This window comes from Euwallacea similis, chromosome 20 (genome assembly GCF_039881205.1).
Source record: "Euwallacea similis isolate ESF13 chromosome 20, ESF131.1, whole genome shotgun sequence".
NCBI classification, from domain to species: Eukaryota; Metazoa; Arthropoda; class Insecta; order Coleoptera; family Curculionidae; genus Euwallacea; species Euwallacea similis.
The window spans coordinates 271,703-298,411 of record NC_089628.1 but is presented as its reverse complement, the minus strand read 5'-3'; the positions used below and the strand labels follow the sequence as shown (position 1 = coordinate 298,411).

At 34.4% G+C, this 26,709-nt stretch overlaps 5 protein-coding genes across 9 annotated transcripts; 4 read left to right on the top strand and 1 right to left on the bottom strand.

The window, feature by feature from the left end:
- The first annotated feature begins 272 nt into the window (after positions 1–272).
- SerT (Serotonin transporter) lies at positions 273–10,858 on the top strand. Its single transcript, XM_066400273.1, has 11 exons — positions 273–403; positions 3,513–3,708; positions 3,842–4,039; positions 6,266–6,400; positions 7,114–7,330; positions 7,389–7,527; positions 8,312–8,675; positions 8,737–8,981; positions 9,035–9,235; positions 9,288–9,455; positions 9,505–10,858. The coding sequence occupies exons 2-11, from the start codon at positions 3,552–3,554 to the stop codon at positions 9,577–9,579; spliced, it is 1,899 nt and encodes a 632-aa protein (XP_066256370.1). The 5' UTR covers positions 273–403; positions 3,513–3,551; the 3' UTR covers positions 9,580–10,858.
- Positions 10,859–13,428: 2,570 nt separating this feature from the next.
- Positions 13,429–14,638, top strand: LOC136415436 (uncharacterized). 4 transcript variants are annotated; one of them, XR_010752612.1, is made up of 5 exons: positions 13,429–13,714; positions 13,770–14,074; positions 14,124–14,359; positions 14,409–14,466; positions 14,522–14,638. XR_010752612.1 is itself a non-coding variant. In XM_066400004.1 (4 exons), the coding sequence occupies exons 1-3, from the start codon at positions 13,523–13,525 to the stop codon at positions 14,350–14,352; spliced, it is 726 nt and encodes a 241-aa protein (XP_066256101.1). In that variant the 5' UTR covers positions 13,429–13,522; the 3' UTR covers positions 14,353–14,359; positions 14,409–14,521. The 4 variants fall into 4 exon arrangements, 3 of the variants coding, with proteins under 3 accessions (XP_066256101.1, XP_066256102.1, XP_066256103.1); XM_066400004.1 differs by lacking the exon at positions 14,522–14,638 and having other exon boundaries at positions 14,409–14,521; XM_066400005.1 differs by lacking the exon at positions 14,522–14,638 and having other exon boundaries at positions 14,124–14,302; positions 14,409–14,492.
- Positions 14,505–20,376, top strand: LOC136415437 (musculin-like). Its single transcript, XM_066400007.1, has 4 exons — positions 14,505–14,638; positions 15,665–15,802; positions 15,975–16,128; positions 20,001–20,376. Exons 2-4 carry the CDS (start codon positions 15,669–15,671, stop codon positions 20,157–20,159), a joined length of 447 nt encoding a protein of 148 aa, XP_066256104.1. The 5' UTR covers positions 14,505–14,638; positions 15,665–15,668; the 3' UTR covers positions 20,160–20,376.
- Positions 20,377–20,979: 603 nt separating this feature from the next.
- On the top strand, positions 20,980–23,311 carry LOC136415595 (probable FAD synthase). 2 transcript variants are annotated; one of them, XM_066400234.1, is made up of 4 exons: positions 20,980–21,882; positions 22,303–22,530; positions 22,587–22,715; positions 22,764–23,311. In XM_066400234.1, the coding sequence occupies exons 1-4, from the start codon at positions 21,145–21,147 to the stop codon at positions 23,028–23,030; spliced, it is 1,362 nt and encodes a 453-aa protein (XP_066256331.1). In that variant the 5' UTR covers positions 20,980–21,144; the 3' UTR covers positions 23,031–23,311. The 2 variants fall into 2 exon arrangements, with proteins under 2 accessions (XP_066256331.1, XP_066256332.1); XM_066400235.1 differs by lacking the exon at positions 22,303–22,530.
- Positions 23,312–24,335: 1,024 nt separating this feature from the next.
- Positions 24,336–26,307, bottom strand: LOC136415514 (glucose-fructose oxidoreductase domain-containing protein 2). The gene is made up of 5 exons (XM_066400103.1): positions 25,842–26,307; positions 25,395–25,543; positions 25,067–25,338; positions 24,803–25,001; positions 24,336–24,744 (listed from the first exon to the last, which is right to left on the bottom strand). Exons 1-5 carry the CDS (start codon positions 26,213–26,215, stop codon positions 24,572–24,574), a joined length of 1,167 nt encoding a protein of 388 aa, XP_066256200.1. The 5' UTR covers positions 26,216–26,307; the 3' UTR covers positions 24,336–24,571.
- Positions 26,308–26,709: the final 402 nt, after the last annotated feature.

Sequence of the window (26,709 nt, the reverse complement as noted above, 5' to 3'; positions counted from 1 at the left end):
AGCTGCATTTCCATAAATGAAACTAAAGAAATTTTTTACCGGATTGTTGTAGTTTAGTTTATATCTACCTCTGGGCATAAATAATCTACAAACACATTCACGAAAATCCGCCTCTTTTTCTTGGGCACATTTAAACATCCACTCAAGATTTAGTAAAAACATATTCTCGAGTTAAAGTCTACCAATGAAGGCAGACTTCCAGCCTCTTGAGGCAGAAGCGCAGGTTTCACATGTCGACCAACAAACTCCGGAACAGTTGTGCCATCAAAGTGTCTTCAGAAGCGAATCCAGTTGGGCTGGATTAGTCCAACACCAGTGGCCGCTTCGGCGTTAATCGAGTGTTCAATTTCTACCCTTTAGTGAGATGCTATGCCACCCGATCGAAGGGCGCCAATTTAAAAAGGTACGATAATGTAGGTTTTAAGCAAAGTGAACTTGTTGATTGATTTTTGTGAAAAATGGTTAGAACATTTCGGTTATTATTCAATTTTTTGAATTTCCGTACAAAAGCAGCCTAGTAGGACTATCTTCAATGTAATCTTAAGTTTAGGAAAATTTTCCGGTTCTTATCTATGAAAAGTTATACTAAAACCTCCAGCGGATACTTTTGTTATATTCTGCGGTTATTTTGATAAAAATAATCATGTTGGATTATTTCAAATGCAGCTTTATCAAATGTAATTTTTCTGGAGCAAATACGTCGAATTCTTATAAACACAATCTAGCTGAACTGACCGGCAAGTAGTTTGTCCCAAATTTATCAGTCTTTTGATTTAAAAGGAATCTTTTTGCATTTATATATTATTCATAATTTGCATAATTTCACAATTGTCCCGCATGTGAGCTGCAAGACTACAGCCCTCAGAAGTTTAATACGCAACAAATGACAAATTTTGAATCCTATCATAGATAACTGTTATGATGGGCACTGGTTACACTTCAGCGGTCTTGTAAAGGAAGGAAGCTTTGTGAGGTCTCATCGAGCGGTGTTGCTGAACCGGGTTCAAACACTCGCCCTTAAACCGATTTTCAGTCCTTGATTTTCTAGATATATAGATAAGGGTTGATATTAGATATATGTAGGTAACGAAAGACCGTCACTTTCAGTTCTACTGAAAACTATCTCGTGAAAATCATGAATGCTACATAATATACAAAATACAGAATGGGCTACAAAACTTTGCCATGTATTTTAAATTAATTAAGAATTTTAAAAAACGTTCCAATCAGACAAAATTTTCTTGTTCAGATGGATATTTCTGGATACTCAATTAAAAATAATTAGTTTTCCTGTTTCCTATAAATTTTCCCTTTTAATCCTCTCACCATATTTTCTTCGTCTTCACCGCTCCTTCTTGCCTATATTATCTCACCTTCGTTTCCCTCCTATTCTTCCTAAATTTTCTCCCTTTCCTTCTTTTCTTATTATTTTTGACTGAAATTATTCGTAGGAGTTTACTCCTCGCTATCGAAATCATTCATCTTCAATTTTCCTTAGTATGTGATAGTTTTCAACTCTCAGTAAAGTATTTTAGTTTCATCCCTTCGTAGCTTGCAAGTTTTTAAGATGCAATATGGTCAAATGTTTATATCAAATAGCAAAAAAGTTACAGGGAGTGCCCAATTTCTAGTTATAGATTGAAACACTGTAAGGGATGGATATCCTCAATTACGGGGGAAGATTTCGACCAAATCTTGAACTAATTTGAGGAAACAGTACCAGAAGTTTTTATCCGAAATCCCCAAAATGCCTTTAAAATATGAAATTTCCTAGAAAAACCGACATTGCAATAGTTTTTAACAAACATCCTACCTCATGATTTACGAGAAATGTCGAAAATTTTTAGTTTGAAAGTTACTAATTATATAAAATATAATTAGTATATAAACGTTAGTCTGATATTTCGTTATTCACAAAAAGCTTTTTAGACAGTATTTTGGAAAATTTCAGAGGAAGAAAAAGTATCAGAAGTTTCTTAGGAAGAAATGCACTCCAACACTTTTTATGAAACTTCCTAATTTTCAACACGATGTGGGTTTCTAAGAGTTCGAAACTATTTCAGGCCTGACAAATATTTATGTAAGTAGCATAGGAAGTGTTCAAAACCGTTGAACTATACATTCTTCTCAATTTTTAATTTTATTCATGCCTTCGCGAGATGAAGCTAAGGAGTACCTACACGCAAAGAAATTTTCTCTTTGATATAGACGCATATATTTTCAGACAAGGAACAACTTTGGAATCGTGAGATGTAATAAAGAAAAATTCTGGTTCTAAATAAATTTTATGTCTATGGAAATTTGACTCAGTGTGTCAGATTTACATATCGCGTGTTTCAATTAATCATTACATGACTTGGATATTTTTCAATGTCTAACAATATCATTTTTTTCAAAAATGGGTATCCTGATACCATTAATGCAGACTGCTAACTGTAGTCCGTTATGTTATGACTCACGCCGAGAGTTACGCCACAAAAGTTACCATTAGAATTTTGTTACAAATGCTTTAATTCTTCACCTTTTAATTTCGATCATCAAATCAGTTTTAAACATTTAAATTGTTGATTAGTACATCTTTCCTCTTCGGACGCCCGGTATGTTTGTTTTCAAATACTCACAAACTCATGTAATATGGAGCAAAGTTCTATCAGAGCGAATGAATGTGCAAACTAAAGACGCGGTTATTTGCCTTGGCACCCGGAAGCTATCATTCTGGCTTATATTAGGAATCATCTAAAGAACAGAAACCTCAGCAAATGTACCTAGAAGTTATTTGATGGAACAAAATTCTGAAAAATCTTGAGTGCTCAAAAATGAAACGTGTCAAATTGGTCTCGTTTGTGAGCGTCTTCTTGAGAATTGCAACTTCAGCCCATTATAACTTGGAAGCTGTCTTATAGTCGTTATCTCCCCTTTTTACTGTAGAATATTCGAAAAATTATTCTCTTATAGTGAAAACATAATCGCATTTCCATTGTAAGTAACTATTACTTGTTGGTAAACAACTGCTCGATTTCACTAAAAGGAGGAGCGCCCTTCATCATATTAATCACTTCGGGGAAACCTTTGCTGGTAATGTTTATTGCTCTTCCCTAATGCATTAATCAATAATTCGGATGTAATTTTACACTTTTAGGACTGAAGCATCCAGTTCGATATTAGTTCTCAAGTTACCTGTAATAGGTAACTGTTGGAACATAGTCATAATTCGACTTTCTACAAACAAAATGGTCAATTCCAGCCTGACATGTGCTAAATATAGCCGACGGTGGCGTTATGGTCCAATAAGTAAAACGACGGACGTTAAGTGGACAGCTGTATTTCGTTTGATATTTAAAAATAGATTATCTCGTATTTTCCATGACAGACTGTTTTTTTCAAAGAAAACTTCCAGAGGTGGAGGTAGTTTAATAAATTGCAAAAATAGCTTAATTCCCAGTTGCGTGATGTAAATGAAATTATTCGAAGATAAAAATTGCAAATTAACTTAATTTGCATGATTATTTCAGCCATGTAATCCTCCACTGTAGGAACTAGTAACACCTTAAATGAAGATGGCAGCCCCTGAGGATACTGAAAACCAAAACAACACTCAATATGCGGCCGAAACCAACCATAGTGCCAAGAGTCCCACCCCTACCAGCAACAGTGGTGGAGATGGCTTCCCCGAAAATAATTTCAAAAAATCACCAAGCAAAACCTATGGTATGAACTAATTTAATTTAATTTCTGGAAACGAAAGTTTATTCTTCGCCATTCTGACAGGAAACATTGTTAAATTGCAATAATTAATAATTTCATTTCATAACTGAGGACGGTATGATTTACATTGATTCAGGTACCAGCAAAGATACTAAAAATCTCTATAAACCCAACAAGGACAACGTCACTAGAGTGGTGGTCGTTGGTTTAACGCCGGAAAGAAGAAGGGAGACCTGGAACAAAAAGGTGGAGTTCTTGCTCGCCGTCATAGGATTCGCAGTTGATTTGGGGAATGTATGGAGGTTTCCTTATATTTGCTACGAAAATGGTGGAGGTGAGTAACAAAATAGAGCATTTACATACTTATTAAAGCCATTATATCTTTTCATTCATCTTTACGAACGTCATTCAGCGCTCAGCCTACGTTTCAGAGTCTAGATTAATGGGTTTATAATTTCATTCAAGGTTGCAGTATATTTAGATATAGACATTCACTACCACTGGCGATTTCAGGTTGACCTAGAGAGCGTAGACAATTACCTATAGTGTTTGTTTTTGGTTTATTTGGTGACTGTAGCATGAACTCGTAATATGAATGGGACGATTCGTAAATTAAAACGTTTCCGCCAAACCAAACTTGAGCTAAAGTGATATAAATTATACGGAAGTTTAAAAAAAGTAAATTTGTATTTTGGTGAAAAGGTGGAGAAATTATTCTTTATTATTTCAGAGCGTTCATTATTATCGTCCCCCAGTTTCACCTCATTATTGGATAAATCAATCTCGATACTATTGCTAAATAAAATGGCGATACAGATGGATTTCGAGTACCTGCTAAAAGTCCTTTTCAGGCAATGCGAGTAGAAAACTTCTTGGAAAATCAATTGATTAAAATAATCTATATTTTCTTGATAATAGTGAACGTAATTTCTATGAAAATAATAAGTCTTGGAGATATTCTGGTACTGAGCAAATGGCGACACCTGTCGTCGAGTTGCTAATCGAAAGCACAACCACGTACTCTGACGCCATCTGTACTCACGCATTTTTGACTAATTTTGGCTAACAGGTGAAAGAGGACTTCAAATTACTCTAAAACTAAAATAGATGGGTACATGGACACATGCTGGTGAATTTATCCTAATGATTATTAGATTCCAAAAAATCAAGACCTTAAATGAAAACAAACTAATTTTAAACTTCAAACATACCCGCTCGTTAAACTCCAAATTGCCTGAAAATTAAGAGGAATACTTAGATATTAGATTAATCTATCCTGACAATAAATAAAATTAATAAACGCAATAACACACAGAGTGTTTTATATTTAAAAAAGTATTAGAGTCAAGGTGTTTTAAGTACAAGTATATTAAAAACGATGTTTCTTGTAGATTCGATTAAACCTAGGGGTATTAATGTACGAATATCGAGCATGTTTGGCAAACGAGCGTTCACATAAGAGAAACGGATATATTTGACGTGCGTTTCTCTAATTCCCTTTCAATTAGTTTGAGGAAAACATGTTATTCTAATGTCTATTTACATCTATCAAGTATCTATTTAAATGCCCTCTTCCTCATTACAGCCTCCACTATTCTTATAGAGACCTCGCAGGACTGAGAAATTACAGATAAGTGGATTTGGTTGGATTATTTTCGAGTGGTTTTCCATTCAATAGCCGTCGGAAAATTTTCTTTAAATTTGTTTGAACAGGACCTGGAAAATACTCCTTTAATATTCGGCACAGCCTTTTATTAAGGACTTTCAACAATGATATCAGCAACGTGTAACCGGAGCCCTTGCATAAATATTTTACTTTTGACAGGGGGATATTAAAGCAATATTGGATTTTGGGGTTTAAACCTCTTAAGAAAAACTCAAAAGTCCATTCATGGACTTTTTAGCCTTTTACAAGCTTATTAAATTGCTTTTAGGATTTATTTTAGGATTATCATCTTCCGCTACACCCATTAACAGCCCCTTTAAAAACCAATTTGAGCATATGACATTATCAAATTTTGGGAAACAATATACCTAAATAGATACGTTTCTAGACGTTTAGTCGTGTACGTTGGGATCTAAGCAAATTTAAGCATCTCTCGATGAGTCTTTTCATCGAGCACGATTTGGTTAACTCGAGTTTCAAAGACGTTAAATCGAATTACTTAGTTAAAGATTCCGAGATTATGAGTTTTAGGGCTGAATGTCAACTAATGAAGGAAGAGATAAAGAGATTTTAGAATAAATATTATGAGAACTTAATGTAGCGTGCTTAACGAAGTTCCTCCTGCAAATAGAGCTCTCTGTTGTGTATTTACCTCCAATTTTAATTGACCCGAAAACAATAAAACTTTAACGATCCACATAAAAAATCCTGAATTTCACGGACTTGTGCCCACACCTATGGACAATTTAGGACGTTTTGTTCAAAATCGCTGGAAAATAACGATTTGAAATTCTCTAGAAGCCATCAATAAACCTTTTTTTTATTAGTCCATAAAGTAACACCATAAATGATTTTTACCCATTTACTAAAGCTTCATATATTGAACATTTACAGGAGCCTTTTTGATCCCCTACACTATAATGCTAATTTTTGGAGGTCTTCCTTTGTTCTACATGGAGTTAGCTTTAGGACAGTTCCATAGAAGCGGTTGCTTGACGATATGGAAGAGAATATGTCCTGCTTTGAAAGGTAAAAATATGTGCTACAACTTACCGGTCATAATCATAAGGTTTACTTACTCTATAAACAGATGGAGAACAGGATTTTTCTAATCGCGCTGTAAGGATATTGATCTGAATTGATTTATGAAAGCCCTATAAATCTTGCATGGGTTCATATTATCAGAAGTTTCCTCAACAAGTCTAAAACTGACTGAAGCTTCCACAGAAAAGACAATGAAACCACTGCCTTCATTACTGGCAAAATCGTCTTAACGCCTCATGTTGTAGGCACTTAAGATTCTCTTCGATCGAAGTCATCAGGCTGTTAAAGAGCGGTGTTAAATCAGCAAACAACAGAAACCTTTTAGTCCGAATTGAAATTGCAGTCGGGACTTCATGTTCAATTCATTAGGTGGTTTATCAGGAAACCCCCTACGAAAGAAATAAATGGTGTAAAACTTCAAATGTGGTTGCATTAATATTTATACCGTATTTATTAAAGATTTAGATAAGAGTTGAGTGTTGATTGTACTTTTTAATACGGAGAGATAAATATTCTTTCCTATCGATGTTTTGTATCAAACGAACGTTAATGTACTTGCCAATCGAACAAATACACAAGCGATTAACCGAACAAAAGGACTCCTTCGGGACTGTAGACATTAAACACTGTACCATTGTGCATCAGCTTCAAATTAAAACCTGTGCTTAATTGAAAACACCCTTTCACGTTTACTTTAGGGGTGGGCTATGCCATTTGCCTGATAGACATCTACATGGGCATGTACTACAACACCATTATAGGGTGGGCCGTTTACTACCTGGTGGCCAGTTTCTCAGAAGAATTGCCCTGGACTAAATGCACCAACGAATGGAACACCCATAATTGTCGTCAAGTTACAGCTTCAGTTATACAACCTATTGCTAATGCTACAACCCCAGCTAAGGAGTTTTTCGAGTTAGTTTCTTCAAGAGAAGGAAAATCCTATTTTTCATTATTGCATTTAATGTTGTAGGCGAGAGGTTCTAGAACAGTACAAATCAGACGGCCTTAATCGAATGGGCCCTATAAAGCCGGCCCTGGCAGTTTGCGTGTTTTCCGTCTTTGTGTTGGTTTATTTTTCCTTGTGGAAAGGGGTCAAAAGCACTGGAAAGGTATTGAATTTATGACATTTTTTAACGTTGTCATGATTAAGAACAGGGTGTGCGAGAATTTGGAATAAAAATGGTAATTAATGCGAGGGCTTTTCATATTGAAATTAATAAACTCGTGTCTTTGTAAAATAATCGTAACAACGTGACGACGGAAAATTATTGAGATTAGTATGAGGGGCTTAGTTTCTATTCTTAACAATATGGTGAATTTGCTGTTTGTATTTCTCCTATTTGGTTCTTTCTCCCCTTTATGGATTTTTCGCTTGAAGTAGCCACGGCTGCATATTTATTTTAAGTTCTTTAGGTACTCATTTTCTTATTGTTACAATAATTATTATTTTATTGTTTGTTGTATTATTTCTATTGTTTTGCATTAGTTTCTTGACAACGATGAATGTAACATTTGTAATATCAATTAGTATTATCGCAATAATTGACAAGCGGCACCATCCATGCGATGTTGGTTTAGTTCTGGAACAGCGGTAGCACAGACCTTAAGGTCAGCGACATTTGCCGGAATGCGCTTTTGACTAATTTTACTCATGGTAGTTTTTTTGATCAGTTTTTAAGGAGTTTATGATTGTTTATAGAATGTGTTTGTAAAAGAATAAAATAAATCTTTCCGCATTAATAATTACTCTACAGATTGCCGTAAATGCGAACTCAATTCTCGGTGAACCACCTCCAACATAATGAAAAGAGATGGAAAAAGCGGATTATCTCAAATATCTCCTGTAACAACGTTGATCATTTCAGTTTCTAACGATAAAAATTCCCATTTTAGGCCGTCTGGGTAACAGCCCTAGCGCCCTACGTGGTCCTCATAATCCTTCTGGCCAGAGGTGTAACCCTACCAGGAGCCCTAGAAGGCATCCGTTACTATCTTACTCCAGAATGGCACAAGTTATACAACAGGAAAGTTTGGATAGATGCAGCATCCCAAATTTTCTTTTCTTTGGGACCAGGTTTCGGAACATTGTTGGCCTTATCGAGCTACAACAAATTCAATAACAACTGCTATAGAGACGCTGTTATCACAAGCAGTATAAATTGTTTGACCAGTTTTTTGGCAGGATTTGTGATATTTTCGGTGCTGGGCTATATGGCGCACGTGCAACAGAAAAGCATCGAACAGGTTGGACTAGAAGGTGAAATTAAAACAAAAAAAAATTTTTTCAAAATACTTTTTCCACTAAACATGTTTTTTAGGTCCAGGTTTAGTATTCATCGTCTACCCAGAAGCCATCGCAACCATGAGCGGTTCGGTGTTCTGGTCAGTGATTTTCTTCCTAATGCTTATTACATTAGGCTTGGACAGTACCTTCGGAGGGCTCGAAGCTATGATTACAGCCCTTTGTGACGAGTATCCCAAAACTTTAGGTCGACACCGAGAAATCTTCGTTGCATTCTTGTTATTGGGGATATATATCTGTGCCTTGCCAACAACTACCTATGTATGAAAACGGTATATTTGTCTTACTCTTTCCGAACTTGGTTTTATATACAGGGTGGCGTTTATTTGGTAAATATGCTAAATATCTACGGGCCAGGCCTTGCGATCTTGTTCGTTGTTTTTGTGGAGGCTGCCGGTGTTTGTTGGTTGTATGGGACTGACAACTTTGCCAGAGATATTGAGAAGATGATAGGGCAACGCCCAGGGTTATTCTGGAGGATATGTTGGAAATACATTAGCCCCGTTTTCCTATTGGTGAGTTAAAATCCAGCGAATATTCTTAAAAACAGTATAATTCTGTTTTCAGATTATTTTCGTTTGTTCCCTCTTAAATCACGAAGAAATGTTGGGGCAGGAGTATAAATATCCACCCTGGAGTCTTCAAGTCGGTTATGTGTTGACCGCTTCATCGATAGTGTGCATTCCCCTTTATATTTTGTATAAGTTTGCGGTAACTCCAGGCAGTTTCCTACAGGTGAATTTCACATCATTTTATTTATTGAAACTCATAACTTCAATTATAGCGATGGAGAATGATTTGGCAGGCAGAGCACTCGTCAGACAACGCCCTAACCTACTGTGGAGGCACTGAAGTCTGACCAGAATCAGCAATCGTCAGATCGTATACTATCGAATGGCTAGTTTAAGCCCCTCAAAGTCCAACGTATACACTATAACACACATAGAGATGCACTTTTGTGGCGTATTCGATGGATACGTCACAAAGGGGTACTAATCTGTGATCAGCACTTTTTATACTTGAGAGTTTTACTTTAATTCAAGTAAGTGGGTACGTATGTAGGCGTTTGCCAATAGTTAAGTACCCACCTAAACCAGACTGTGGTATACGTTTGTACAAATTAAACTATCTTAATGGCTTAGTAAATAAATGTATATGCAGGTATTCATACAATTCACAGGTTTCTGCCATTTAAATTTAGGACATATTTCAGGAAATTGTCGGATAATCTTGTAGTTTAGAAAAGTCTCTGTATCTAATATACTGCATTATATCTAAATACGATTAAGAAGAGATATTGCCTCGATCAGTTTCCAAGAGACTGATCATAGACAATAATTTTTATTGATTTAACAAACTCACGGTTGGGTTTTTGATAATGGTGAATGTAGAATTCCTGATACCAATAACTTTTCTTGCAATTGATAGATGGCACCACTTACGGAGTGTAAGTTCAATAAACAGTAGCGCGAACTATTAGGTAAACGCCATCTGGCGGAATGCGCACCTGACTAATTTTACTCATAGGAGTTTAGAATTTCTTTTATTAGTTTTTAAAGGGGGCTTGAGTGAGTTTTCGTGATTAAATTTATCAAACAATAACAAAGGGGAGCTCTGATAACAATAATTGTCACAAACTATTATTGATAGGAGTTTTTTCCATCCATAAATTCAGCATGAAAGTTTCTGTAATTCTAGAACAAATTTTCATTTTTCCTTATTTCTTTGTATGATGATATAATCTTACTATAGTCTTAGGTAACGATACAATTTCCTGAAAGGTATCTGAAAATGAACTATATAGTTTCTTGCGATCTAATTTGCTTCTAGATAGGTACTTTGGATAAAATTCAGCCAAATTTTATCCAAAAACGCAGAGTTGTTATTAGATGTGTAGACTGCTTATTTTGAACCTTGTTGTGTGTTATCTTTATACATCTAGCAAAGTAATAAGAAAATTAGAATTTATGAACATTACTTCCTTTTAAAAATTTTAAAATATAGCAACAGCCATTGCTATATTTTGCTAAAATTTTACTCGATTTCGAAGTTTATTAGAGTTGGGTGTGTTGATAAATTGAGCAAAGCTAAAGACTGCAGAGGTTCCTAAGTATAGTGTGCTATTATCATATATTAAATATATATATATATATAAATAGAACTTTCTACATGTAATTCCTTGATTAAGTTCAATTTTAAGACCAATAATTAATCTACTAAAATTATAAAAAATTATGAAACAAGGATTTTTCAGTATTCCGATTCTGAGAACCTTATATGGAAGACCACTTTGAAACACCCTGTAATATATTTTTTAAATTTATTTGTATCATATTTTTTGAAATTAGTCGCATTGGGACATATGTATTAGAGAATTTCTTGAAGTTCTTGATTTCTAAATTGCAATTTGAATTATTGGACTGTCCCACGCGATTTTGATGCTGTTTGACAAATAATATTTAAAGAGGTGTTTCACTATGTATTTAACAATAACAATGCTATAAGGCTTTTACATTGGAATGTACGTATATTGCTAAAACTCTGAAGAAACATTAAAATTGCAACGTCTTAGAAATTTTTACAATTTGAACTTACAGGGTAAATAAAGAGGGATATTGCTCAAATTTGGTGCAAGGAGAACAATGCAAAAAGGAAGCCTTTATAAGGATGTATCAAAAATCGTTAAAAATGTCTTAAAAAATATAGTTGAAAAGCAGCAAAAATACTAAAACTATAATGAAGGATATATGTAAATATCATTTCATATATAACCTCCAAACTTCGTTGAGATAAAAGTACTGTATCATACATACATATATAGATTTAGGTAGAATTAGATCAAATATTACCCAGTATAACGGTTTTTTAATATAAGAAAGACTTTACATAAAATATCCAGCCATATTTTATGTAAAAAATAATTAGAATACATCTATGCATAAAGTTATATAATCTTACATGCTGTAGTAAAAAATATTTAAGTTCTAATAACATTTTTATGTTCAGACATTAGGTGAGTTTGGAATTGTATTACATATTCGTCTTTTAATAGTGTAATTGCGAAGGTCTTTTGCAGCCATAAAAGTCCTGCGCACTTAATAAGGCTCTATCACAATGATTTTTCCCATCATCAATACCTTGTCTTTCATTGAAAATTTTTAATAAACGTGTTTATTTTTAGTATTTAAAGGACACTTTGAATTCTCCCACGAATGCCCTACTTCAAACACTTGCAAATTGCTCTCATAAGCATTATCGGCGGTTTTACGATTTTGACGGTATATGCGACAAATTAAGAAAACAAGAAACACAAACCTCAAGTCGGATTTGTGGCATGTAGCATTATTTTTTCGAAAAATAAACATTACACCCGTGTGAAATAGAGCCGGAGACATGTGTTCATTTGGGGCACAAGCAAAAGTATATTATTACGGGAGATCCTATGAAAACAAATACAAGATTTAAGATAATAATCCCGAAATTGGACAGAAAAAATATAATAAATGAGGACTAATTAAAAAGTTAGTGGAGTTTGAACTTCTTACCGCAAAAAGTGAAAATGAGTATAACCAATAATAGATTTTGGTGAATTATGTTTACTTAGCCATGAGAAAATTTTCCATAATTAGGTATCAGTTGATCAAAATTCTTAGTAAATCATGTTCCTAACTCGGAGAATAATCAAAAGCAATTTGGTTAGATTGATCTGTATTTTCTCAACAATGAAGAATGTAAAATTTTAGTAATAGGGCCGAATGATAACTCTTGAGGCCGTCGGTAGGTGGCGCGACTTAAGACATGTTGTCTAAGGATTCGAAAGCTAAGCACCATCTATCGGAATGCGCATTTTACTAATTGTACCCATGGCCGTTTGGAGTGTTTAAATACATTTTTAAAAGATTTTTGAATTTTTTAAACTACTTTTAATTTTGACAAATAAATTGACCGTCTTCTTAATCAAATTCGGCAACTAAACGGATTTCATTTCGGAATTAGTTACATAACGAAGAAAAAGAAATAGAAATAGCTGCAGAAAATGCATTGCTTTAGAATTAGTTCCTGCACGGTTTTTTATAGTGAGTATTCTTTTTATGACACAAAACGACGTCATAGAGAAACTAATATATAGAGGCCGTCTATTCAAAAAGTTGCTCCACTTTTAGTGAAATGTCGGCGATTATTTACTGTATCTAGTTCTTCTAAATTATTGCATCAAACACAAATTGCAAAATGCAAAATTTTGTGCAATTCATGTTTGTCATAATTACAATGACGGGGTTCAGCAGAATCAACAGTTACTCAACTGTTGGGATTTCTGCTGAATAGCACGCAAATTCGTGGTCAGCACAATTTATCCAGTTATTTTCACTCAATTTCTACATATTAAATTCTTAATGGATTTTCTGCAAAAAATAGCTACTTTCAAAATCGTTCTATGAAAGCCTGTTTCATAATATAGGTCAAGCAACTCCCACATTCATGCTCAAATGATTCATGATCCGAGGGTGACCCTCATGTTAGTGCGAGTATCCTGATTATTTTCTCATATATTAAATTTTGAACTTTGTTTGAATAAAGCATGAATGTAGCTTGTACTCGTATCAAGGGCTTAAATTCATCTTACATATCAGCGAAACTTTCAAGAAAATCTGCTACCAACAGGCAAATGACAGCATTATAATGTGATTATTTTTTAACCCTGTTTGACGCAGTAAATGACATAGCGATCAGAAAATTCTTCCCATCTGCGGACATTATTTAGCCAAAATTCTCGGTGTAGCTACTTTTTTAAATTAGCACTAATGATGGCCTCAATCGTCAACCTCCAGAGTAAATTTTTCTGCGACATGATGGAAGCTGCAAAGTTGTCCCCTGATAACGGATACTCAGTGCTCTTCAGTGTACTATTCCTACCAACGACCTTCATATTGCTCTCTGGTCAATTTCACAAACACGCCGATGAATTCACATCATGGAAGTCCAAAATTTTCAAGGTAAAAAGTAGACTCTTTCTTGTTTTTATTCTCCTTTACCTGAACGGCATTTTAGCACGTAGTATTTCATTGGACCTACTTCTATACTACAAGATTGTGGTTTATATTCCTTAAAGTCTGCAGATGGATTACGAAATACTCGGACAAAGTCATAGAGGTATCAATATTAATGGTGTCTCCTGTCTATCGACAACAAAGAAATTTCCAGAAAATGTCCTCTGACCAGGAAATAACGCGCTACAACAAGCTGATCATACATTCCTGTATCTCCCTGTTGGTTCTCGGCATTGCGATGATTCCAGGTCTTATTCTGCTCTTGCGCTACTTTAACAGGCACGACATACCCAATTTCTTAATGTGGTGAGTGTCCAATTAAGCCAAACGAAATGTTATTAAAGGTGTCTCACAGGGCTGGAGAGGATCCCTGGATTCGAAGCGAAATGGGTACTTCAGGACACTATTTAGAGCGCTCTCCGAGGACTGAAGTCTACAACCCCCACAAACACAACGTGTGCTTCAGAACCGGAAGATCGTCCAGTGTGGACACGAACGTCTACCTTCAAAAACGCTCCTCGTCAATCAGATCTTGTAAATCTGCTATTAATATAAATAAGTCTTCAGATGAAAGTGCTGGATAATTATCGAGTATTGTGTAGGCTCGTTTGTCTCCCTTTAATAAATCATTTAATTATAGCACTACCGTGATAAGTTTATCCCGGAATTCAACCGCTATTCGTGAGATCCCTAAGGATGTAGGAGGAGCGTTAATTGGCCGTCCCGCCCCTTGGCATTCTTTTCGATTTTCAGAATCTCGAAATCAAAATGACAAGTCAAATTAGGGAGTGCGTCGTGGGATTTGTGCTGAAGTGTTAAGTTTGCATTTAGGATTAGCTGCAATATACCTGTGGAATAGTTGTGAAAGCGGTAAGCACCTATACATACCAGTACAGAGGCGTAATAAGTATTACACGGGATGCAACTAATAATCGCTCACTCAGATCTTGAATAATAATTAATTCAATGACCTCAAAAATTTCTCAAATCTAAGGTAAGGTAGGTATGACCTCCATATGCTTAGGTACACCCCAAAACTTCTAAAATAAGTAGTTTTTTTTAACCTGCTCAAAAACTCCATCATGAATTTGAGGTTCCAATGACACATTTTTGGTTCAATTCTTCCATGTCGCCCTAATGTAACATTTAGTAGCTAATGCACATAACGAAAATCGAAGAAGAGGACTGGGGCTGGATTATGACGTTCTTTAGGATGCTATTGGGAATGACCTATAAGGCAAAACTCATGAAAGAAACTTCCATTTGAAGATTTTTCGATAGGGGAAGTTCAGAATATTTTTGGGCAAAATTAAAGCTTTTAGAATTTATCACCAAATAACAACGACTTAAATTCTCTTTACTTAAACGACAATATTTTGATAACGCTAAAACTATCGATTCCACTCATGATTCTTTTGAAGCTTTAATCTCTTTCTGACGACCCAGTTTAACTGAGTTTTCATGCTAAAGAGTAATGCGTTTTTCGCAGTTTTTATGAATTTTTGAGTGACAAAGCACCATTTTTCCCTAGACGTTTTTACCTATTTAACCTGATATACTCCTGATACTTTTCAAATTGTCCTACAAATCTAAAAACAGTGGCATTCCCAGAGTTTCCACAAAACTTATTAAAATATAATTGAGTTTCCTCAAGAAAACTCGATATTACCTTACTAAATTGGACGAATGAATCATTTTTTATTTTGCGATTACTTCCTCGGCACCGGCAAAACGCTGATTTTCCCATAGCAGAGCTGATAACTTTGGATTTAGTGATCCAATATCTGTAACAATCAGTGACGTACTGCGCTTTCTTCGTCTTAAAACAATCTATTGTCTATCCATGAATCTTACACTCAAATTGCTCCAAATTTGTTTCGTATTAATTTATTCTAGAAAAATGCCAAGAAAACGAAGATCCGTGAGCTCAGAAGACTCAGACGATGAGTTTGATGACATGAGACATCCTCAAAGGAATGCCGCTAATGCACGCGAGAGGGCACGCATGAGGGTACTGAGCAAAGCATTTTGTAGGTGAGGCTCAAAGTTTCAGTAAATTACTTGATCAATTCACAAAACTATTAAATAGCAAGATATAAAATCGCTAAACTTGTAAAAATTTGAAAAAATCAATTATTTCCGAAATTATTTGACTGTGAACAAATGAATCAACTAAAATTTGATGTAATTTTTTTTACCATCAAAGGTTAAAAACTACCCTACCATGGGTACCGGCAGACACAAAACTCTCTAAACTGGATACTTTAAGGTTGGCAACCAGCTACATTGCACATCTTCGAGCAGTACTCATGGACCAACCCCCACCAGGAGATGGAACCCATAAGCATCCCCTAACCCTGGTAAGTATGTCATTTCTTGGATGTTTTCACCATAATTAATTTTACCATACCATGATTTCACCATACGAATAAATTTTGATTTATATAGTAATTATTATGTAAGAACATCTATTACTTGAAAAGAATTTATTAGTTAATTACAGTGCTTATGGAAAATTTGTCTTTGAAACAAAGAAAGTGATCGTATTTTAAAAGGAGGAACGACCGGGTAAATTGCCAAAATATTTTCAAGAATTTCATCACACATCCAGAATCGGCTTTGGAAATATATAAAATGCGTGCAAATCACTTATATACCAAGTGTGTTTTGCCACGTCAAAAGCGTCCCTTAATCATCTTTCAGAAACTACCGGTATATTACCTATAACATTTACAACAAAATTACATTAAATATACCGCAACTTCTACTAAAAATTTGAAGAAACCCGGTCCTGTGCTATAAAATTAACATTAGGAAAAACAAGATTTGCCTTTAAATTAAACGTTTTTGAGCAAATATAGACTTAACGAGTTATAGTTTTGCCTTTAGAACAATACTTTTTGTTACCAGTTTGCATTGAAACCTTACAAATCAAACATTGTGTGGTAATTATTTGAAGTTGAGTTCAATTTATTTTTAGGACTTCTAATTCAGGGCTTAAATTTTTATTAAGCAATCGTAACATTCACCATAAAAGTATATATTTATATCGTACAAAACATTTATCTGATGTTTCAAAAAATACATCACTTCACAATTCTTATTTACGTGACTATATGAATAACCCTCTTATGAGCAAACGTGAATTTACCTAGTGGATTTAAATAATCTTCATAACATCTTCCCGAATCATAATTAATCATTATGAGTATCACTTTGGTTTCAGGAAAAAAACTAAAATCCGTTTTTTATCACTTTTTTTCGAAAATTTAAATTCTCTTAAAGTTGAAACTTTACCAGTTCTACCTATATGTTTCTTCCTTGCGTTCTTTACTTAATAAATATTGTATAATTTACTTATACATATTGAAAAAATCATCAACATTTACATACAACTTTTTTATAAATTTAATTACGAAAATGGCAAAGTCACGCTTCGCGCTTGTTTCCAAAGGGCATCAAAATTTGATAGAAATACACAGCCATATGTAAAGGCCCATAGGTCGGCAACGTTGCCAGATAGAAGAAAAAAACCAGTGAATCACTACGGGAGAATGAAGTGATGAAGTTTGCGGAAATCTGTTTTTAAAAATATTAAAATGTTTTTGAAGACAACAGGTATTATTTTTATTTCTAATTAGACGTGTAAAACCTGTCATAAAACTGAACATCACTTAACGTTCCGATACGTTGTTTCCGGATAATTTTAGCTGCCTTTGCTTACTTTGAAAAGAGGATGCACTTCTCTTAACAAAACATCTCGGATGTCATAGAGGAGGAATAATTGGGGATCCGACAAATGTGGCCAGCTGTTCTTGGTTTTTCGATTCGGGTTGTAATTTTAACGATTTGCGTAAACTGTTTATATTTACCACGAGTTCCAATAAACTCTCTTTGTTTTACGAGATGGATGTTTTCCTAATGAGATTCTGTCGCTATAAACATTGCCCAAAAGTGCCTGCCATTCTATTGCTTCTAAAGGTTTCCGAATTCTTGTGAAACAAAATCTACAATAATTAAATATATAAATAACAAGGTCAACTCCCCCTGGAAATTTTTTACTTAATATTAAATACGACAATTGTAGAGGTTCATTCCGCTCCATATCTGAAGACTCCCTTTTTACTTACACAGGGTGTCTCACAAAAGGCAGTGACTTAGTGACACTTTGTTAATGAAACATTTTGTATATTATAGTATCTCATTTTTGGACCTGCTTAGAATTTTACGTAGAATTCCAAAATACAACAATATAAGGAGTGTTAAGTCTCCAGAAAGCCTTGAAACGCTACAACTGTTATGTCCTCACTGTCTAAAAACCGTGAAGTAATTACTTTCAGTTTATCATATTTAACTAAAATGGTCGGTTGGAATACCTACTTTATCACTTGAAACACGTGTGTTGTATCGCCACTAATGTAAAAATAATAATCAAAAATTCCGCTAATGATACCACTCCACTTCACAACAATTGTGTCTTATGGTAACTCTTTAGCCAAATAAATACCACGATGGAAGATTTTTAATTCTGGACAGAGATCGCCATGTGTAAAGTGTTTTAGCAACAGCCGGCGCTTGTTCTACTGAGTGTGTTACGTTTCAAATCCAAAATAAATCAATTCATAAAAGATGACAGGAACAAGGTGTTGATTGTATATGCTAACACGCGTCCCATAAATCTCTAGTTTCAGGTGACAGCATTTTAATTGTGTGTTAATGGATTAGAAAATAGGATACAAGCGCAAAAAAATACGTGTTTTACCGGTTTGGATAAGAAATCCGTAAGAAATCTTGTGCCAAGGCAGACACCGGTGTCTATTTCAGGTTCACTTCATATGCAAAATACACTGCTCAAAAAAAATCTATGAAACAAGCATACTTTTTGCCATAAATATAATAAAATTAATTCACATAAAATTTCTCCAATATCTCATGTTATCACTACTAGCAGTAATAACAGCACGGCAAACCTCTTGGCATACTCAAAATCTTCCTATCTATAGTGTCTTGTGGTAAAAATTACCACTGCTTCCTAAGGATGTTCTGAAAAGCCATGAACAGGCGCCATTAGTGGATTGAGTTAATTTTGCAGCATGTCCCATACGTGCTCTGTGGGATTCAAGTCAGGCGATTGTAGTGGTCAACTCATAAGAGTTACATTGTTGTCCTTAAATTAACGCGTAGTAGTCTGGCTAACATGTGTACGAGCATTCTTTTGCAAATAGAATTCTAGACCAACAGTATAAGCATATGCAAAGAAAGGCCAAAAGATTCAAGTCCATGGTCTTGGTGTCTTATTTGGTTCACTAAAATTGGGGCAAGCAAATGAGCTCGGTTCAATAATACAATATGGTACTACCCCATATTATCATGGGACCTCTTCTATAATTAAGAACTTCCTGAAAATGTCTCTCTAGTTCTAACAGTGCCATTTCACGGCGAACGCGTAGGCTTCGGTTATCAAGTCGAAATTCAAACCGAGACTCATTTGTGAATAACACATTGGTCCATTCTTTAATATGAGGATTTGTCAACAATTGTCCTTTTCCATTGGATTATTTTGAGTAATGTATTAACGAACACCGATTACTGCTAATACTTTGCCAATCCCTCAACGATTGAGAAGAGGAATTTCAGACTGTTTTACACAATTTAACTATTCACTTATCACACATTTTAGTTTGCAATTTATTTTCATTTTTTTTACTCTTTTTCCTGGGTACTGAGGACGGTAAAGGATTTGTCACCGAAATATGCAGTTATAGGGTCTGCAGTCGCCTGGACAAACATGTCCCTATACCTGGGTCGATTAAACCGTAGAGCCGCATAGCTACTCATATAGCTCTATTTTCATGATATCTGCTTTTGAGTCCGCTATGGTTCTGTAGTCAACTTTATTTCTTTTATTCGCATTAAAAGACCCCTATAGTACTTCATCTAAATATTATGGAAAAGTAACAAAAAGCTCAAACGTCTTTTCCTTCACCCTGCAAACATAAATTTCTATTGAAAATGTCTCCTTAAACTGTCGCCATGTGACCTTCATTTATGTCTGCAAAACGTGTCTGCTTTGGACCCCTGGTGTAAAATTCTACCATGGGGCCTTGGGAGACATCGGTGTCTGTTAGTCACTTTGCTAAACGATTCCTTAATAAATCTCTTAATATTGAATCTAGCCCTGAATGCGTTAAAAAGAGAATCATTGATATAGTCATTCCTATCTTTTTTTCAGACTTGGCCCTTCAGCTTCCAACAGCAAAGACCAGATTCATCAACAGATGGTTCGTCGCTGTACCAAGACCAAATTAATCCACAGCAGTCCCCGTGGGCTGACGTTCCACCCTCTCAACACCCCGTCGTTAGGGATAAAGACGTATCCTATTACTATTAATTTATGAGTACTACTCGAGGAAGTCGTTCCTTCTGGTTAATCCCTGTATAGATTTAAATATTACCGCGTTATTTATTATGCTATTTGTATTTTGTAAAATACAGCTTAAAATGTCGACGAATATATTATGTGAGAGATTAGATTATATATATGTTATGGTGGATTAGTTAATTTTAGGAGTTAGGGCACAATACATTATTAACATAAGGTGGCAAAGGAATAAGGATTCTTTAAAGGTCCTTCATAAGACAAAGACGGATAGAGCTTGTGAACTGTAAGTAAGCTATAGACAAACAATATTTACAGCATTGCCAGCTATGGATAAATAATTTGCTTGTTAAAATAAAACATTAATATATATCAAATACCAAAGTAACTACGTAAAGGATGATTTAGAAATTAATTGAAATCGAAAAACATGCTTTGAATAAATTTAATTCATAAGTAAACGAGTCTCGATCCTTAAATTTGAAATTGAAATTTTTGAAAATATCCAATAATATTATTAATTTTGAAAGAAGTGGCAATATTGCTTTTCATATTTCTAACACAGTCAGCTGATAAACATTTACGTAATTGCATTGTTGTCACATCACTATTTATTCACTATACTTTGGAAATATTCCTTAAGTTATAGCCACAATTTTAGTATGCACAATAAAACATTAGGCTTTAAAAAATATATCTGAAGTACGTCTGAAAACACAATAATCAGAACCCTTAATACATGCGCCTTAAATTGACCCCTAATAAGCAATAATGTATGACTTTTATCTTAAGTACTTTCCCAAAAATAACTTGACAACAATGTATGCTTCCGAACGAAATTCTAACCTTAAAAGAAATGTAAAGCTTCAAGAATGCTGTAATTTCAAAGTAAAAGTGGACGTAGCTAGTCAATTTTTTCTCAAATAAATGATAAGAAGTAGTATGGTGTTGTGACAACAGTTTTGTCACCAAATAATGTGATTAGTAAACGTGGAAAATGAAGCTCGAATCAGCTGCACTTCTGATCCCTTGCAACTCTGCATTAAAGGGCGAAGTCTATCATTCGCCGCAGGTCCTCAAAGTCGCCCATCTATTAAAATTCACAGGATTCACTCTTCAGAAAATATCTATAGTAGAGGAAAATGAGAAACATATTGCCCCTGAGCTGGAGCTTCTAACAAAACTTTATGATATAGTTATAGTCCTTACAATTGATAGGGCTGAATGTGTGGGTCAAGCTCTAGCAGCAGCAACTCTTCAAGATCTAGTTGATTTTAAGGATCTAGAACCATATGCTGCAATCAAATGGCCGGCTGCTGTCAAGCTGTTAAAGTCAGACAGCTCTTGCCCTATAATTTATATCCAAAGAATCTTCATTCTTATCTCCAAATACCTGGATGAGCAGTTAAATCAAATGGAACCATACTTAAGACACTACCAAGCAGATTGCAAATTTTCAAAAGTGTTTACTGTTAATTTGAATGGATCTAAACGACACCTTGAGCCTCTCAAAAATAATGACAATTTTAGTATTATATTTGAGAAGAAGAGCACTATAAATATGGTTGAACATGGCGAGTTAACATTAGTAGCTAAAAATTTAAAGTCCTTAGTGAAAGGTGAATTATTGTTAGGAAATGCTTTGGGATCTGACATTTTAAGCTCACGTTGGGTTGATGATATGAGTGATTTAATTTATCATAGTTCAGATACACATATTAGGGAATCTATTGACGTAAGTATGTGGATCCCATTTGTTACCCCTTATTCTCCTGCTTCTGCACCATTACCATTTTGGAGCCATCCATATACCAAGTGTAATCAGCTTGTTGCAGTTCTGCACTGTATAACAACCATATTCCTCTCTGGGAGGAAGTAAATCTGTGTACAGCATGTTTCTTGAGTGTTTGTATATGTAATAGTGATTTATCAAACAGAATCCTTTCCCTTTTGATGCCAACTGAAAGCTATATCTAACACCACCTAAATGGTACTTCTAAAGATATAATTCTCTGGTCAGTTTTTTAATTTTGTCAATGAATGTTATTGGAGAATTTACAACAGTAAACTAATATTTGTTTTGTGATACAGAGCAAGTGCTTAATTTCATTAGAACAAGTTCTACTGTGAGACTTACTAAAAAATATAATTTCAGGTAATTGAGAAGTGTCTTGATGAATATGGTTTTGAAAACATTTTTTTGAGTTTCAATGGAGGCAAAGACTGCACTGTGCTGCTCCATTTAGTCCAGACAGTCTTGAGCAAAAAATACCCAAAAAAATACACTAATATAAAGCTTTTCTGTCTCTATGTGAAGAGCGACAAAGCCTTTAAAGAACAGGATGAATTTATTCAACAATGCATGGTATTTTATAACTTAGAGGTAAGATTTAAATGATAATTTTAAATTTAATAGCCAAAGTATGGCATTACTCATAGATTATGAGCGTGACTGGCAATATAAAGGATGCTTTGCATATTACCATTGGGAAAAAACCACACCTGAAAGCGTGTTTGATGGGCACGCGAAGGACTGATCCACATTGCTCTCACCTGAACTTTTTACAGGTAGATTTCGTTTAATTCCTGTTACTTTTTTCCATTCTTTTATCTTAGATGACAGACTCGGACTGGCCGCAAGTAATGCGATGTAGCCCCTTCTTAAACTGGCATTATACAGATATATGGGATTACATATTATATTACAATGTTCCTTATTGTAAACTGTATGATTATGGTTATACATCGTTGGGCAACGCTGTAAATACAATTCGCAATCCTAATTTACTGTTCTTCGACGGGGAAAAAAACGTCTATTTGCCGGCTTATAAAATGTTGAAGGAGAAAAATGAAAGGAGCGGAAGGAACGTTAGTAAAATATGATCCTTTTTATGTACTTTTAGCACAATTTTGTTTTGTTACTATTTTATATAATTTATTAACATTTTTAAGATGTCTTATATTTTTTATTTATCTTATATTTGACATAGGACATTCACCATTGTCTTATTTTAGGCTTGTTTCATTTGTACATATGGTAAATTAATAGTAACAAAGAGGGATATTGATAAAACAGCTCTTGAAAAATGGCACTCAATTATAAAAAAAGATCTATTTTACTAAAACATTGTGATATTTACTAAAATGCATTTTTCATGGTTAAACCCATGTGTTTTTATTTAAACCACATATTTATTTACTTAGTTAGCAATTAACAATTTCGCGTTGATCGGGAGTATCAAATATTTTTTGAAAGTAGGTTGATACAAGTAATGAAAAGTATGACAAAAAGCAATTAAGTTTTTTCACATAAAATTGCTCAGCGTATAGCTTGAATATTTTACTTCTTCTTGATGCACATTTGTTAAGTATTGTTTTAATGGTAATTTCTGTACTTTATTGTCGACTGTTATCACGTGTGATTGTTTTACTTATCGGCTAATCTCCGCCGTGAAATATAATTTGCAATACATTGCACAAACACACACAGAGTTAAACACTACTTTAACCGACTTTTAACCTGTATAACTATCATTAAAGAAACGAGCTTTCAGAATTATCATATTGTTTATCGATTATTCTAACGTATTATCCACATGGTAGCTATAAGTACAAACTAAAAAGTATGAAACACGCAAGCTACCTATGCAAAAATAACTTTAATTTTGAAAATTAATTAAGATTGTGTTTTAAGGATACTTTTAGCGACTTGCGACATGGTATTACCGAAGGATTTATTATGGGGCTTCTTCCATTTCTTATGTAATTTTACTATACACATTTGGTATTAGTAGCTCTATGTTAACTACTTACATACTGATAAAATACGGGTTATGCATTCTTTTAACCCAACTGATATATCCCATTACCGTTTTTAATATTTTTCAACTGAGTGCAAATTGAAAATCAATGCCAAAAAAGAGAAGTATAATTAAATCTAAGGTTTTAAAATAGGTAATCATTTTTTGAATAATTTCATAAATAAATTAAATATGGTTTTGCGTACCCACCGCCTTGAAAAACATTTTGCATTACCTTGAAATATATATTTTAGATAAGCACAGTTACGGTTTAGTAAATACCAACGGGTACTAAGACATTTAAAGTTATCATTAATAGACGGCACATGGGATGTTAAATGGAAATACCATGTTTTTAATAGAGGTATCATGGCTTTAAAACAACAACCACAACTTTCAAATGGTTTATTATTTAAAAACAAAACTATATTTTATCTCACAATGCACGTCTAACAGCTATCACTATTTTATGTGAATAAATAATATCTACATTTATCTTGTTTTCCATGATATGGCATTTAAAAACATGACAACAATGAATAATACTTAACTATGATGGATTTATATTACTCCTGAATAAGTTTGAAATAACTGAAGTACTGAAACTTCAGCTTGAAAATCTCTTTAAGACATGGAGATTGCAGTTCTCCTAACAACAGCGCTAAGCAGTTCATTTTTGTCAGGTTGCTCTGTCATTACACTTACTTTCACCCACTGCTTGTTTTGTGAGGATTGTTTTATGGCACTGAGAACAGCTTGAACATACAACCCATCTTCAAAATTAGCAGCAGCAGAAACTATATTAAAAAAAAAAAGAATATTACGTACTTTGTGTGTTATATGGATATGTTATACCTGGCTCTTTAATCCATCCAGCCTGATCATTGACAGGCAAGAAAGCCTCTCTTAGAGCTGACACCATTTTACACAGACCTTTGATAAATGTTTTAGGAAGAGCTGAATTTGGCATTGGGCATTTTAAATCTTCCACATCCAAGTATATTACTTCTTCAGTGTTTTTATCTTTACGTCCAAACAAATCACCTCCTCGTACCTAACAAAGTCATTAATCATCAATATTAATTCCAAATAAAATGAATTTTCTCAAATTATTCCTACCACTAAATGCCCAGTGCTACTGCAAACCATAATCTCCTGTTGGAATGAACTACCAATTGTATGACTATTTATTGTAACAGTGACTAATATACCATCCTGTAACTCCATTTGGAATGCACAGAAATCAGGGGCAGTGATTTGCCTAATTCCCTTTATAATATCTGTCTGTTTGGTAAAATTGCGCACTACCCCATGCACCCTAACAGCCTTTTCTCCTGTCAGGAATGTTACTAAGTCGACTATATGGCTCCCAACAAGGTTTAATGTGCCCCCTTAAATTTGATTTTGAATATTTTTTAAATCTAAACATGTTATTCAACCCTTTCACCTCCCATTACACCATCACATTTCCAATCAAATGCATCAATATCTGTGAACAAGGACCCACTTTGAATTCTAATGTCAATCAAAGTAATTGGAGAACCTAAATAATTATCTTCAATTTTCTTTTTTAATTGGATGAAAGCAGGTAGGAATCTGAAATGGACGTTTTTAGTCATAATTGAATGCTTTGCTGGAATTACATTGTAAGCGCCACATGCAATCTTTTTAAGAAGCAAAAAAAAAATGTTTTACCACTAATTGCTCTACAAAGCAAAGCATTCAAAAATCTGATATGGTTATCATATTAAGTTTCAAAAAATTTCAGTTTTCAAAGCAATAATAATAAGACATTTGTTCCCACTTCCCCAAAAAATGATATTTGTCTCTTATAAAGTTGTTCCAGCATGGCATTCAGTTCTTATTGTTGGCACTGAAAAAAGTTACCTCTTACCTAAATGAGTGATTTATAAGAGATATAAGTGAAGGATAATACTGTCCTGCTCTGACCATTTTTAGTGCATCTGCCTGATTAAGACCAGCTGGTTTATCGCAGACAACATGTTTTCCAATCCCAAGAGCTTTAACTGAGATTTGGGCATGTAAATTTGGAGAACATAACACAAATATTAAGTCCACGTCCTTCCTTAATAAAACATCATCTATTTTATTAGTAAAAAATGGGATGTTGAGAGCTTTGGCGGTTTCTTGCGCTTCTTGAATTGTTCTGCTCCAAATGGCTTCTATTCGAAATCCGTTTTCTCTTAGTATAGGCACCAGTACTTTGACTACTGGTCCAGTACCGAAAACGCCGATACCTGGAAGCATGTTCCAGGAATTTTGCGAGCTTTGAGTTGAGAAATTTGAACTTTAAGTTTCCCAAGCAATGAGAAAAAATTCAAAATGTAAACAAAAACAAAAATTGCATTTAAGTTTGAGGTTAAGTTAACCGTCACGTCAGTGTGTTGTCCTGTTATCGATGTATGGAATCGCTAGGCGTTTTCCGTTAGGTGTCAGAAATGGGATTTTCACACAGAATTCATAAAACAGGAACGTTAAATGTTTTATTACTAAACTTAGAATAAACTTATATCTACTGTGTACAGAGTATGATTGTTACCAGTTGGAGTACATGTGGAGGAGACAAAGCCCAAAAAAGAAAAGAGGAGGTTGTTGATGTGATCAACGGTTTTATAGAGTTTTTAGTCGAACATTCCGGAATGTATTCTCGGAAACCATTCCGGAATGTATTCTCGGAAACCATTACGGAAAATGTTTTCTGCCATTGTTTAAATTCTCTACAGAATCGAGATGTTCTGGTT

Coding starts and splice junctions, on each gene's coding strand:
- SerT (XM_066400273.1), top strand. CDS start 3,552: ATGAAGATGGCAGCCCCTGAGGATACTGAAAACCAAAACAACACTCAA. Junction 8,676..8,736: donor CGAACAGGTTGGACTAGAAG/GTGAAATTAAAA, acceptor CATGTTTTTTAG/GTCCAGGTTTAGTATTCATC. Junction 9,456..9,504: donor CTCCAGGCAGTTTCCTACAG/GTGAATTTCACA, acceptor CTTCAATTATAG/CGATGGAGAATGATTTGGCA.
- LOC136415436 (XM_066400004.1), top strand. CDS start 13,523: ATGATGGCCTCAATCGTCAACCTCCAGAGTAAATTTTTCTGCGACATG. Junction 13,715..13,769: donor GGAAGTCCAAAATTTTCAAG/GTAAAAAGTAGA, acceptor ACGGCATTTTAG/CACGTAGTATTTCATTGGAC. Junction 14,075..14,123: donor ATACCCAATTTCTTAATGTG/GTGAGTGTCCAA, acceptor GGTGTCTCACAG/GGCTGGAGAGGATCCCTGGA.
- LOC136415437 (XM_066400007.1), top strand. CDS start 15,669: ATGCCAAGAAAACGAAGATCCGTGAGCTCAGAAGACTCAGACGATGAG. Junction 15,803..15,974: donor CTGAGCAAAGCATTTTGTAG/GTGAGGCTCAAA, acceptor TTACCATCAAAG/GTTAAAAACTACCCTACCAT. Junction 16,129..20,000: donor ATAAGCATCCCCTAACCCTG/GTAAGTATGTCA, acceptor TCTTTTTTTCAG/ACTTGGCCCTTCAGCTTCCA.
- LOC136415595 (XM_066400234.1), top strand. CDS start 21,145: ATGAAGCTCGAATCAGCTGCACTTCTGATCCCTTGCAACTCTGCATTA. Junction 21,883..22,302: donor ATATTAGGGAATCTATTGAC/GTAAGTATGTGG, acceptor ATATAATTTCAG/GTAATTGAGAAGTGTCTTGA. Junction 22,531..22,586: donor TGGTATTTTATAACTTAGAG/GTAAGATTTAAA, acceptor CATTACTCATAG/ATTATGAGCGTGACTGGCAA.
- LOC136415514 (XM_066400103.1), bottom strand. CDS start 26,215: ATGCTTCCAGGTATCGGCGTTTTCGGTACTGGACCAGTAGTCAAAGTA. Junction 25,339..25,394: donor ATGTGATGGTGTAATGGGAG/GTGAAAGGGTTG, acceptor ATCAAATTTAAG/GGGGCACATTAAACCTTGTT. Junction 25,002..25,066: donor GTAGCACTGGGCATTTAGTG/GTAGGAATAATT, acceptor TGACTTTGTTAG/GTACGAGGAGGTGATTTGTT.